A 14,182-nucleotide genomic window follows, 5' to 3' on the forward strand; every position below is an offset into this window, starting at 1 on the left:
TATAAGAAAACAATAACTGAATAACCTGCTTGTAGTTTAACCTTCGTGTAAGATGTGCCTATTTCTGTAGTTTCTGCTTGCACCTTTGGTTTGTATTTCATTGCCAATGCCTTTTGGAGTTTTGGAATAGTTAAATCATGTCCCATCATAGTCTTATCTATTCAAAACTAAAAGGTCAAATTAAATACAAAATATATATATTTTATATTTCAGTGTAGGGTATTGATTTAGAGCCTTTGAGAATGTACTGTATACAGTATGACTAATACTCTTTTGACAGCAGCTAGAGCAGCACTATCAATATATACATATCTTGTATATATACCCCTTTAATATAAGATGATTTGACTTGACTTTAAATTACACTTTAAACAACATTTAATCTTTCATAAGATTGTTGCCTTTTCTATTGCTTTCCAATATCATTTAGAAAATTTAAATGTCAACCTAAATTGTCCAGTCCTGAATTTTTAGATAATATGTTGTAAGATTTTGTAGAGGGCGGTAGAATTTGTATTTGTAATCTGAATTCTAAGAAACACCGATTTTAACCATAGTTAAGTAGGGCCGGGCGATAAGACCAAAAACATTATCACGATAAAAATTTTCACATCAGTCGATATCGATAATTATCACGATAAATGTCAAATCATTATTTCTTTCAAGTTTAAAGGCAGATTTTTTCTCCTGAGTGAAAGTTGAAGAAACCAGACAGTTAATTGGTAAATTAAACAACTCTTTATTTTAAGAACACAACAAACACTTGCCAAACAGCAGAAACATTAAACAAATCTGAGGTAGAGAGTATTCAAGTCTTTTTTATGTCAAAATATGCATGAGTAAAATTTACAAAATAAATATCTTAATAGAAAAATTAAATACTGCAGTGTGATAAAATACACATAGAAGATGGCTGAGACAGACTGCAAAGTTTAAAGTTCTCTGTTTTATGTCTGATCGTAAAAAGCCAAAATATCTCCAAATTACCGAAGTTGAATGACCTTTTCTGTCGACGATGTCATCGTCCTTCGAGCTGGTCATTGGCAGCACTACATTTGCTTCAGTGTCACTCATTTCTCCACTCTAACTACAATCCTGTCAGCTGCCACCGTGTGGGTAAACAACACCACGTTAGCTGCCCGGTCTGCAACACGCACACACACTTGCGCAGTATTTTGTTCACATGCGCATATCATGTGCAAAGCATAAACATATATATCGAACATGTATCGAACTTTTATTAAAATTATATCGAGGAAAATTATATCGCGATAATTAACGTTATCGAATTATCGCCCAGCACTATAGTTAAGTAACCTAATTCAACACATATATAATCAAGAACATGAAAACCTTTCAAGGATCAAAAGTCTTCTTAATAATGGCATGATGGTATAGGGAGAGACAATATCCATAGTTGAATTTGTCAAGGATGTGGTAAACATTATCACAGGCCAGATTACCCATAAGGCCCATCTTATTATGAAAAACTAATGCAGACATACAATACAAAGCTTCACTCAACATGATATAATCAAAACTTATAGCTCGGCATTTGAGTAAATTAGTGAAATAGATAACTCACACAAAGAGAGGAACTCTTATACTGTGTACAGTATGTGCAATGATAGGGATTCAGCATTAATATTAAACTTCTTCTGACTCTTTAAGAACCTTCTTCAATGACTGCATGTACTATGTCTAGCAGAACAGAAGCAAATATATTCAATTAAAATTCAATAGGAATGCCAACAATGCCAGAAAATTTACCATTCCTGTGAGTTTTCATATCTTGAACCACTTTTAGCTCAGACAGACCTACAGTATAGCTATTTTTAACTTCTTTTGTCTCTACAAATGAAATAGAGAAATCCCCCACACATCCTTGATCACATTGTCTGAATTGTAGTGTTTTACCATCAATAAATGCAAAATATGTAGATTATCTTCACATGATCTATTGGAAATTCCACATTTCCCAAATTAATGACAATTTCTACAAAACTTCCATTATTGAAGAAACTCAGTTTGTGGCTTGATCAGCTTCACAACTTCATACAGTATAGATCTATGAATAAGAAATCCAGGTGGGTCAAATAGTTCAATGCTTTATTGTCATACAATCTCGTTGCATGGATTATTATTTTATGATTTTATTCATGTTGTATTTCACTGTAATTATTCTATAATTAGTTTAAATTAACTCTGCAAATCAGACATGTGGAAACATTGGATTTTTCCCTGCTATGTTAGATAATTTCTTATTCTGCACACAAAATGTTATTATGACAACAGGACATACAGGCATGTGGCATGTTCAAAGAAAATGTAGATGTACCAGATCACCCCGCTGTTGTGAACATGAAGATTTTTAGCTCTTAAGTCAATGCTATATGTATGACCTGAACAAGTCATTATCTACACATGTTCAGGTGGGTAGCTGCGTCAGCATGCATAGGCTGCAAAGAAACAAGTAATAGGTTTATTCCATGCTGAAAAAAAGAAGAAAGAAAACACAACGTTTTGGCCGTGGAGCCTTCTCACACACCTGGAGAAGGCTCCATGGCTGAAACGTTGTGTTTTCTTTCTTCTTTTTTTCAGCATGGAATAAACCTATTAATAATCTACACATGATTTTTTCAGAAAGCCACTAATGTGGATTTGAATCCTGACCATTACAATGACAGAGAAAAATGGACACAATTGAGTAAAATATATTATTACAACTATAAGAGATCCGTAACTTTTCTAGAAACTGAGATTGATCACATCAGTGCTCAATTTATGTAAAAGATGTCTGTAGTTCAACCTGAAAAAGGAGGAAACCGCTCACAGAGAAGTTGCTTTATCTTAACCCGTTAAAATGTATTCGTTTCTCTCAAGCTCCTTACAAATGTGGAGCCTTTTTATATTGTACTGGCATTTATATTTTAATTATACTCTCTACTAACAGGTTGACTTAATGATTTTTCAGGATGATTTGGTCCTTGGTAAATACAATTACTCGGCCCCTTTATCTTGAGTTAAGCAAAAATACAGGATTAATAAGACACATTTTAATTTCAGTTACTCATTACTAAATTCTCATTACTATTCACTTATGAATAAATAGTATTGCTACACCTGAGCATTTGTTTGATTTAAAACTGTTAAAGCCATGCCTGCACAGGATTTTCATACTTTACAAAGGTGCACAATCCTAAAGGAATTAATGTGCACAGAAGATCCCTATGGTGTATTCTCTGTCCAGTTTACACTTCTCAGTGTCACACTATGTTACTTTGTTATGTGTTTTTGTTTCCATTAATAAGAAAAGAACAAAGTCTTAAGGTCATTAGCAATTAATATCCACTAGGATATCATTAGAGAAGAATGTTCTAATATTCCCCAAGCATGAGAGCACAGTATAAAACAGGGAAGAAGGTGCTGCTTGTTTTTACAGCATGTCCACTGTAAGCAACAGCTCATGAGAAGATTTTTTTACGGTAAGTGAGCAAGATACAAATAGTGTTAGAATATAATAGCATTTTATGGATATGTTATATGGATTTAGTGTACATACAATACAATTGTAATGATTAATTGCACCTACAGTGTATGTAATGTTTTTATTAATATTTTACATAAATTGCTCCTTATTGATAATAAAAGCAAGGATATTAATTGCTGTTCTGGGTGCACAGCATAAAATGACTGACAAGAAATTCTATTCGATCAAGTACCATACATTAAAGTAACACTAGTACTACTATATTAAAGTTCAACAGTAATACTAGTGAAAACATACAATTAGCTGAAAACATATTCAATGGCTGATCAAGCAGGGGGGCGCTATACACCAGCATTTATCACTTTTAATTCATACATTTGTATGAATTTAAGTGTGTTTTTATTCATTTACTAAATTAATTTATTCAGTTAAGTGAAGTGTGACTAGCTGTGGTCTTTTTAGGACCTACAGGTTGTTGACATTTTCGTTTTTATGAACTAAATATTACAAATCTCTGTTCTCTAAAAAAAGTTTATAAAAAAAAGTTTTTATAAACTCACAGTTTGATGCTGATGTATAAAACCTGCTCTCTATTATCATTGCTAGAAATTCCAGGTGTAGTGGAGCTGGTTGCAGTGCCCTTAATGCACATGGCAGGGAACTCAGCCGCCTGGCCTGAGGGAGGTCTCCTTTAGCTCAGCTGGCTGGTTCTCTGTTGCGCTGGGTGGAGTGGTGAGGAAACGAGCCCGCGCAGAACAGCGACGGTCACATAGGCATATACTGTAAATTACCAGAAAAACCTAACAATTGTACAGAATGATTTCTTGTCTCTTTAAGAATAATAAACGGTAACCAGATAAATCTAAGTACAAAAATATAAAAAATGTGTATGCACCTACTTTAAATTGGCTTAAAGCACATATGTGTTAAAAAATTACAAGGAGAAAATAATAAGGCTATTGGTTTGATAGAAGTAATTGCTACTAAGAGAAATCTTTGCTCTTACACTTTTATATTTGTTATTTCTAGGTGTGTTGTGAAGAATCGGACAGACGGCAATTACAATGCAAAACACATCCTATGTTACAATATTCTTATTTACAGCATATGACAACAATGGAAATATTAGATATTTGTATTTCTCAGCTACTCTATTAGCTTTTCTTTTGATACTCTTTGGAAATGTACTTCTAATAACAGTAATTGTCAGGGAAAGGAAACTCCATGAACCCATGTATATATTTATTTGTAGCCTAGCCGTGAATGGACTATATGGTGGCTGTGCTTTTTATCCTAAATGTTTGGCTAACCTTCTGTCAGACACTCCATCCATATCTCGGATTGCTTGTTATATTCAAATATTTTGTGTTCATTCCTATGCAGGATTTGAGTATTTAATTTTGTCCATAATGGCGTATGACCGCTATCTGTCCATATGTCATCCACTGAGATATAACAGCATCATGACTCCACCAAAGGTGACACAAATTTTTGTGTTTGTTTGTATGTGGTCCCTTTGCATTTTTTCTACTCTTATATCTTTAACTATTAGGCTCCCACTGTGTGGGTCGGTCATACACAAGGTTTATTGTGACAACTGGTCTGTTGTCAGACATTCGTGTGTGGATGTGTCTGTGAACAGTGGCTATGGTTTGTTTGTCACAACAGTTGTTGTTGGTCCATCATTCCTTCTAGTTTTATACTCGTATGTCAGAATCCTTCTAGTGTGCAAGAAAGCTTCAAAAGAGGCTCAAGCTAAAGCTCTGCAGACCTGTACCCCTCATCTGTTGACCTTCATGAACTACAGCCTTGCTACCTGCTTTGAATTTGTTTATCAGCGGTTTGACTTGAGTAATATTCCTCATGTCATACGTGTTATTATTTCCATTGATTTCCTCTTGCTTCCACCTCTTTTGAATCCCATCATATATGGGATCAAACTGCAGGAGGTAAGAAAGAGGATAATAAAAATGCTCTTCAGCATTAAAATTAACTCTCTTGCAGGAGTTATGGAAAGGGAGCAGAAAATAATGAGTCTGTCTTATACTAAGTAAATGACTTAGTAAATAGTAAATGTCATTATGACTTTTTATAGGAAATTCTGCTCATCTTATAAAGTAGTATAAATATCCACCCTCTCCTCCAAAATGGAGGTCAAGGTCAATGACCTCCTTTTAACAGATTAAATGAAGCCACCATTTCACTAACATCTAACACACCACAACACATCATCTTGGCCAATGAAAAGGTAAATTTGCCATGCTGAAAAATACAGTGATATGGCACAGTGAACATGCTGTGGACAGGAATTTTTACGCACACCCTGAATGGCTGCATTTGTATGTTATGAGCAGTAAATTATGATTTAACACGAATGGACTATGTTCCTAGTGGTTATTTTCTATCAATGGTAAGTGTTTTTGTCCTGAAAGGCAATTTTTAATGATTTTGTGGCTATGCACGTTTGGATCTCTTTTTTGACAAGTAATGAACGTTAACTTTTTAATGTTAACTGTATTTAAAACATGATCATTGACCATCCTTTTGTTTAAGTGTTATTCATGATTCAATGTGCACATTTAACCTCTGATTACAACTCATATAATATCCAAGATAAAACAATAACCAAAGAAGCAAATTGTAAAAGACATTTAATACAATGTAATATTTACATCTGGAATCAAGCCTACAGTATACTACTGTCCAATCATAGCAACTACTGCACTACTTACATTGCTGTCTTATGGTTGCATCACTGAATTATTACATGTCGTTTCCTACTCTTACATCAGGACCCTGGCAGTGAGTCTGAAGGCTTCAAAGGAAACTCGATCTAAAGCTCTACAAACCAGCGCCCCTCATTCACTGACTTTCGTAAACTACCGATAACTATTAACTATAACAAATGTCCGGTTGTGAAGATATTAAATTACAGGGTATTAATGTCATTTGACACCTAATTCTTTTAGGTACAAAGGGAAAGGCAGCAATAAAAACAGTGCAAAGAGAGAACACAGCAGCTTTATTTCTAATGCAACACAAGAGCTAGAGTTAGCAAAACAAGAACATAAGCTTCCCCTAGTCCTCTGATTGTTTCCTCTGTAATGACAGCCAAGCAGCTGTGCCACTTACTGTATAAGCTACAATTAAACTGCTACATACAAGAGGCTCATCTACCAGAGAAGGAACATATTTATTGTGTATTAACTGAATTTTACACTATTCTCCATAATTTCTTGTACATTATGCCACAATAATAAAAAGTTAAAAGTTTAGATTAAGGAATTTCCTCTAAGCCTTACTGAAGAGAAGACATAGTGCAGACTGTGAGAGTTTATAGAAGACAATAGAATTTGCAGTGTAATCTGAAATCTAAGAAACAGATTTTAGAGTACAGAAACCTAATTCTACACATATACAATCCATAACATAAAAAATCCAGACAAGGATCAAAAGTCTTCTTATTAATGACATAAGGTTACATGGGGAGACTATATCAGTAGTTGAGCCTTCATTGGTAAACATTATCACAAGCCAGACAACCCATAAAACCCTTCTGATGATGGAGAACTAACGTGCACATATGTACAAACTTCACTTAGCATGAAATAATCAAAGCTAATAGTTTGGTATTTGTATAAATTAGTGAAATTGGATGGTAGCTCATTCAAAGAGAGGAACCCTTATGTTCTTGCAGTAATGGGGATTCAGCAGCAATATTAAAATCTTCAATAGAACCCTTTACAATGACTGCATGTAATATATCCAGCAAAACAGAGACTAACAGCTTTGGATAAAATTCAGAAGGATATTAACATGATCCCTTGATTTTTCATATCCTGCACCTCTTCTTTTAGCTCAGACAGAAATACAGCTATTTTTAACTATTTTGACTCTGGAAATGAGATGGAGAATTCCCGACACTTCCTTGAATACATTGGATGTCTGAACTATAGAATTGATCTGCACAGGATCTACTGGCAATTACATGTTTGACAAATGAATTGTCATATATCTGCAAAATATGAATTGCGAAAAAATGCAGTTAGTGGCCATGTCAACTTGTTCACAAGTTAATGTAAATCCATCAATAAGAAATCCACATGGATTAAATAGTTCTATTTTGTCATTTTCCTTCTGTTGTATTGAACTATTTTGTAATTATCTTGAACTATTTATTAAACTAAACCTTGAGAAAATGGAAATGTGTTAAGGAACAAATCAGCCCAATGGAAGCACTTGCTTGTTCCTTGCTCTGTTAGCTTTTCTAATTCACCGTACCTGTAATATCCTCAAAACGTCTTATAACTTTATTATGGCAACAGGTCAGGTTTTTGAAGACATACAGGCACTTAGCTTGATTGAATAAAACCTAGTGTAGACAGAGATAAATAGCAACCCTGTTGTTTTGAATGTTACGGTTTCCAGCTCTAGGTCAACATGTATGCCCTGAACAGGTCACAAGTATACACCATGCTTTCACTATCAGAAAGCCTCTATTCCCGGTGAAAGTTGCAGCAGCCCAGAGTCTGTTGGGAAATTCTGACTATCACAATGCCAGAGAACAAGCAACAGTATGAAGTAGCCAATCAAATATTATTGGCATGATTTTTGGAATATGGGTGAAAACTGGAGCACCTGGTAAAACACACAGGAACACTGAAAGAACATAAAAGTCCATGCAGAGAAAGTGCCCCTGTCCTGAAGAAGAGTTGTAAGGTAGCAAAATCATAGAACTAATACCCAGTACTTTACTAAGTTCAATTCTGGTTAAATAGTATAATTGATGTGGTTTGATGATGTTTCATAAGTGTAATATTATTTTATCACTAAAACTACTAAGGACATACATGCGTGAGACGTTTTAATCTTTACAAATGAGCTCAATATCACAATGCACAGTGCACAGAAGATCCCTATGGTGTATTCTCTATCCAGTTTACACTTCTCACTGTTACACTGAGTTGTTTTGTTTTGTCTTTCTGTTTTCATTAACAAGATAAGGACAAAGACGTAAGGTCTTCAGCAATTAAGTGATTTCCACAAGGAAAACAACAGCGCAGAAGATGTTCAAATATTCCCCAAGCAGGAGAATCCAGTATAAAACAGGGAAGAAGGTGCTGCTTGTTAACACTGCAGGTCCACTGTGAGCCCCAGCTCATGAGAAGATTTTTAAGGTATGTGATTAATAATGTTAAATGTGACTTGCTATGTTAAACGATAAAGACTTGTTAAACATATTAGATAAATTATTTAACTACTTCTGCCACTATTATTATTATAAAATGTGTACAGTATATTGGTTTCTTTAAGTACAAACTTCATATGTGCAACACATTTCAGTCTTATAGTTATTAATCATATTGTCTTAATCTTTCTTAGTTAATAATAATAAGGAATATTTTGGTGTACATAAATAAATACTTCATACAGTATGTCTAACCCATTGCCTAGAAAGCAGCATAATTAATACTAGTACTGTATGTATACATAAAATCTGTTGTTCAAGGTGCATAGTTTAAACGGACTGTATAGATGAATAAAAGTTAATGGTGTGATTTATCCAGTGTGTCTAGACATTTAATATAAAAAATAGAATGACATTCAACTGAAGAATCTGATATGGCCCGAAGCTTATGGTTTACTAGAAATTGTAGGGAATTTGATAATCTAATTTAAAATCTAATAATAGTTATTGGGAATTTAATAATCTTTTTTTCTCTTTAATAATAACGCAAGGCTAATGACATGCATAAAATAATAAAAAAGATATGATTTTTGTATGCTTGAAAATAGCTCAAAGTATACATTTTATCAAAACAAAAAGGGAATTGCTAAAGCTGAAAATGGTGAGATGATTGATTTGTAAGAAAAAATTGATACCAAGATGGGGTCTCTGTTTTCACACTTTTCTGTTTCTAGGTACCTTATGAAGAAGCAGAGGACAATTACAATGCAAAACACTTCCTATGTGACAGTATTCTTCCTGACAGCATATGACAACAGTGGGATTATTAGATATTTGTATTTCACAGCTACTCTATTGGCCTTTCTTTCAATACTCTTTGCAAATGTCATTCTGATAACAGTAATCATCAGGGAAAGGAAACTCCATGAACCCATGTATATATTTATTTGTAGCTTGTCTCTGAATGGGCTATACGGTAGCTGTGCTTTTTATCCTAAATGCATGGCTAACATTCTGTCAGACACACCATCCATATCTAGGATTGCTTGTTACATTCAAATATTTTGCATTCACTTCTATGTAGGCTTCGAATATTTAATTTTGGCCCTGATGGCGTATGACCGATATGTGTCTATATGTCACCCACTGAGATATAACAGCATCATGACTCCATCAAAGGTGACTCAACTTTTAGTGTTTATATATATGTGGTCTCTTTGCATTTTCTCTGTACTTATATCTTTAACTATTAGGCTCCCACTGTGTGGGTCAGTCATACACAAGGTTTATTGTGACAACTGGTCAGTTGTCAGACATTCGTGTGTGGATGTGTCTGTGAACAGTGACTATGGTTTGTTTGTTACAACAGTTTTTACTGGGTCATCATTTCTTCTGGTTTCATACTCTTACCTCAGAATCCTTCTAGTGTGCAAGAAAGCTTCAAAAGAGGCTCAAGCTAAAGCTCTGCAGACCTGTACCCCTCATCTGTTGACCTTCCTGAACTACAGCCTTATAACCTCCTTTGAATTTGTTCACCAGCGTTTTGACTTGAGTAATATTCCTCATGTTGTACGTGTTATTATTTCCATTGATTTCCTCTTGCTTCCACCTCTTCTAAATCCCATCATATATGGGATCAAACTGCAGGAGGTAAGAAAGAGGATAATAAAAATGTTCTTCAGCATTAAAATTAACTCTCTTGCAGTAGTTATGGAAAGGGAACAGAAAATAATGAGTTTGTCTGATACTAAGTAAATGACTTAGTAAATAGTAAATGTCATTATGACTTTATACAGGAAATTCTGCTCTTCTTATCAAGTAGTATAAATATCCACCCCTGCCTCCAAAATGGAGGTCAAGCTCAATGACCTCCTTTAAACAGATTAAAATGAAGCCACCATTTCACTAACATCTAACACACCACAACACATCATCTTGGCCAATGAAAAGCTAAATTTGCCATGCTGAAAAATACAGTGATATGGCACAGTGAACATGCTGTGGACAGGAATTTTTTTGCACAGCCTGTATGCCTGCATTTGTATGTTATGTGCAGTAAATTATGATTTAATACAAATGGATTAAGTTTCTAGTGGTTATTTTCTATCAGTGGTAAGTGTTTTTGTCCTGAAGGGAAATTTTTAATGATTTTGTGACGATGCATGCTTGGATGCTTGGAACGTTAACTTTTTATTCTTAACTGTATTTAAAACATGATCATTAACCATCGTTTTGTTTAAGTGTTATTTATGATTCAATGTTCACGTTTAACCTCTGATTAAAACTCATACAATATCCAAGATAAATCGTCAAATATTCCCCAAGCATATTGGTTCAATAACCAAAGAAGCAAATTGTAAAATACATTTACAATGTCTTTACAATGTATGTAACATTAATTTTGTGATGAAATCTTATTTTGTGATTTTTGTGATTTTTGGGTTCTTGTGATTTTTGTGATTCTTTTGATTTTTGTGAGCTCGCAGAAAAGACATTTCATTGCCTGCAACTACTGCTTCACGCTGTATTGTTGTGCATTTGATAAATAAACTTTGATTTGATTTGATTAATACAATGAAATAATTACATCTGGAATCAAGCCTATACTACTGTCCAATCATAAGAAATGGTTATGATTGCATAATGGCTGCATCATTGAATTATTACATGTCGTTTCCTACTCTTACATCAGGACCCTGGCAGTGAGTCTGAAGGCCTCAAAGGAAACTCGATCTAAAGCTTTACAAACCAGCGCCTCTCATTCACTGACTTTCATGAATTATCGATAACTATTTACTATAGTAAATGTCTGGTTGTGAAGATATTAAATTACAGGGTATTAATGTCATTTGATGCCTAATTCTTTTAGGTACGAAGGGAAAGGCAGCAATAAAAACAGTGCAAAGAGCGAACACAGCAGCTTTATTTCTAATGCAGCACAAGAGCTAGTTAGCAAAACAAGAACATACTGTAAGCTTCCGCTAGTCCTCTGATTGTTTCCTCTGTAATGACAGCCAAGGAGCTGTGCCACTTACTGTATAAGCTACAATTAAACTGCTACATACAAGAGGCTCATCTACCAGAGAAGGAACATATTTATTGTGTATTAACTGAATTTTACACTATTCTACATGAATAAAGATATATGATATGAAGAAGGGGTTAACTGATTCCTTTCTGCACAAGGAGTGGACTTCTTGTGACACCAGACATTCCAGGCTTAGAGTTATGGCAGGAAAGGGGGATAACTGATAAGGATTCCAGATGCCCCCCTTCTCAAGGAAGGAAACCCAACACTGACCATTTGGCCAAAGTCTGTGAACTGTCCGAACACCGTGACCTTCCCCCATTACCATAATAATGAGCTACATCAGAAGCAGCAGAAAAGGGCTATATAAACTGGAAGTTTTGTACCGGCACTTTGAACAATACTTTGGTTTTATTGTTCCTTGCATGCAATAAAACTAATCTGTTTAACTTCATCTCGGGATCCAGAACTTATTTTTCTGTTACAACAGACACAATGTCTTGTACTGTACATTATGCCAGCATAACAAAAAGTTAAAAGTTTAGATTAAGGAATTTCCTCTAAGCCTTATCCAAGAGAAGACATACTGCAGATTGTGAGAGTTTATAGAAGACAATACAATTTGCAGTGTAATCTGAGTTCTAAGAAACACAAATTTAAATTATAGTACAGAAACCTAATTTCACACATATATAATCCATAACATAAAAAATCCAGACAAGGATCAAAAGTCTTCTTATTAATGACATAAGGTTACATGGGGAGACGATATCAGTAGTTGAGCCTTCATTGGTAAACATTATCACAAGCCAGACAACCCATAAAACACTTCTGATTATGGAGAACTAACGCGGACCTATGTACAAACTTCACTTAGCATGAAATAATCAAAGCTAATAGTTTGGCATTTGTATAAATTAGTGAAATTGGATAGTAGCTCATACAAAGAGAGGAACCCTTATGTTTTTCCAGTAATGGGGATTCAGCAGCAATATTAAAATCCTAAATAGAACCCTTTACAATGACTGCATGTAATATGTCCAGCAAAACAGAGACTAACAGCTTTGGATAAAATTCAGAAGTATGTCAACATGATCCCTTGATTTTTCATATCCTGCACCTCTTCTTTTAGCACAGACAGAAATATAGCTATTTTTAAACTATTTTGACTCTGGAAATGAGATGGAAAATTCCCAACACTTCCTTGATTACATTGGATGTCTGAACTATAGAATTGATCTGCACAGGATCTACTGGCAATTACATGTTTGACAAATGAATTGTCATATATCTGCAAAATATGAATTGCAAAAAAATGCAGTTAGTGGCCATGTCAACTTGTTCACAAGTTAATGTAAATCCATCAATAAGAAATCCACATGGATTAAATTGTTCTATTTTGTCATTTTACTTCTGTTGTATTGAACTATTTTGTAATTATCTTGAACTATTTATTAAACTAAACCTTGAGAAAATGGAAATGTGTTAAGGAACAAATCAGCCCAATGGAAGCACTTGCTTGTTCCTTGCTCTGTTAGCTTTTCTAATTCACCGTACCTGTAATATCCTCAAAACTTCTTATAACTTTATTATGGCAACAGGTCAGGTTTTTGAAGACATACAGGCACTTAGCTTGATTGAATAAAACCTAGTGTAGACAGAGATAAATAGCAACCCTGTTGTTTTGAATGTTACGGTTTCCAGCTCTAGGTCAACATGTATGCCCTGAACAGGTCACAAGTATACACCATGCTTTCACTATCAGAAAGCCTCTATTCCCGGTGAAAGTTGCAGCAGCCCAGAGTCTGTTGGGAAATTCTGACTATCACAATGCCAGAGAACAAGCAACAGTATGAAGTAGCCAATCAAATATTATTGGCATGATTTTTGGAATATGGGTGAAAACTGGAGCACCTGGTAAAACACACAGGAACACTGAAAGAACATAAAAGTCCATGCAGAGAAAGTGCCCCTGTCCTGAAGAAGAGTTGTAAGGTAGCAAAATCATAGAACTAATATCCAGTACTTTACTAAGTTCAATTCTGGTTAAATAGTATAATTGATGTGGTTTGATGATGTTTCATAAGTGTAATATTATTTTATCACTAAAACCACTAAGGACATACATGCATGAGACGTTTTAATCTTTACAAATGAGCTCAATATCACAATGCACAGTGCACAGAAGATCCCTATGGTGCATTCTCTGTCCAGTTTACACTTCTCACTGTTACACTGAGTTATTTTATTTTGTCTTTCTGTTTTCATTAACAAGATAAGGACAAAGACGTAAGGTCTTCAGCAATTAAGTGATTTCCACAAGGAAAACAACAGCGCAGAAGATGTTCAAATATTCCCCAAGCAGGAGAATCCAGTATAAAACAGGGAAGAAGGTGCTGCTTCTGCAGGCCCACTGTGAGCCACAGCTCATGAGAAGATTTTTAAGGTATGTGATTAATAATGTTAAATGTGACTT

General features: G+C 34.6%; 2 protein-coding genes across 2 annotated transcripts; both read left to right on the plus strand.

Annotated features, from left to right (window-relative positions):
* Nucleotides 1-4,554: 4,554 nt before the first annotated feature.
* LOC148830159 (olfactory receptor 51E1-like) lies at nt 4,555-5,544 on the plus strand. Its single transcript, XM_088921803.1, has one exon. The coding sequence runs from the start codon at nt 4,555-4,557 to the stop codon at nt 5,542-5,544; it is 990 nt and encodes a 329-aa protein (XP_088777929.1).
* Nucleotides 5,545-9,443: 3,899 nt separating this feature from the next.
* On the plus strand, nt 9,444-10,433 carry LOC148830160 (olfactory receptor 52Z1-like). Its single transcript, XM_088921808.1, has one exon. The coding sequence runs from the start codon at nt 9,444-9,446 to the stop codon at nt 10,431-10,433; it is 990 nt and encodes a 329-aa protein (XP_088777934.1).
* The last annotated feature ends 3,749 nt before the right edge of the window (nt 10,434-14,182 follow it).

The sequence above is a fragment of the Atractosteus spatula genome, chromosome 7, assembly GCF_055471065.1.
Source record: "Atractosteus spatula isolate fAtrSpa1 chromosome 7, fAtrSpa1.hap1, whole genome shotgun sequence".
In the NCBI taxonomy this organism is placed as follows: Eukaryota; Metazoa; Chordata; class Actinopteri; order Semionotiformes; family Lepisosteidae; genus Atractosteus; species Atractosteus spatula.

Coding starts and splice junctions, on each gene's coding strand:
- LOC148830159 (XM_088921803.1), top strand. CDS start 4,555: ATGCAAAACACATCCTATGTTACAATATTCTTATTTACAGCATATGAC.
- LOC148830160 (XM_088921808.1), top strand. CDS start 9,444: ATGCAAAACACTTCCTATGTGACAGTATTCTTCCTGACAGCATATGAC.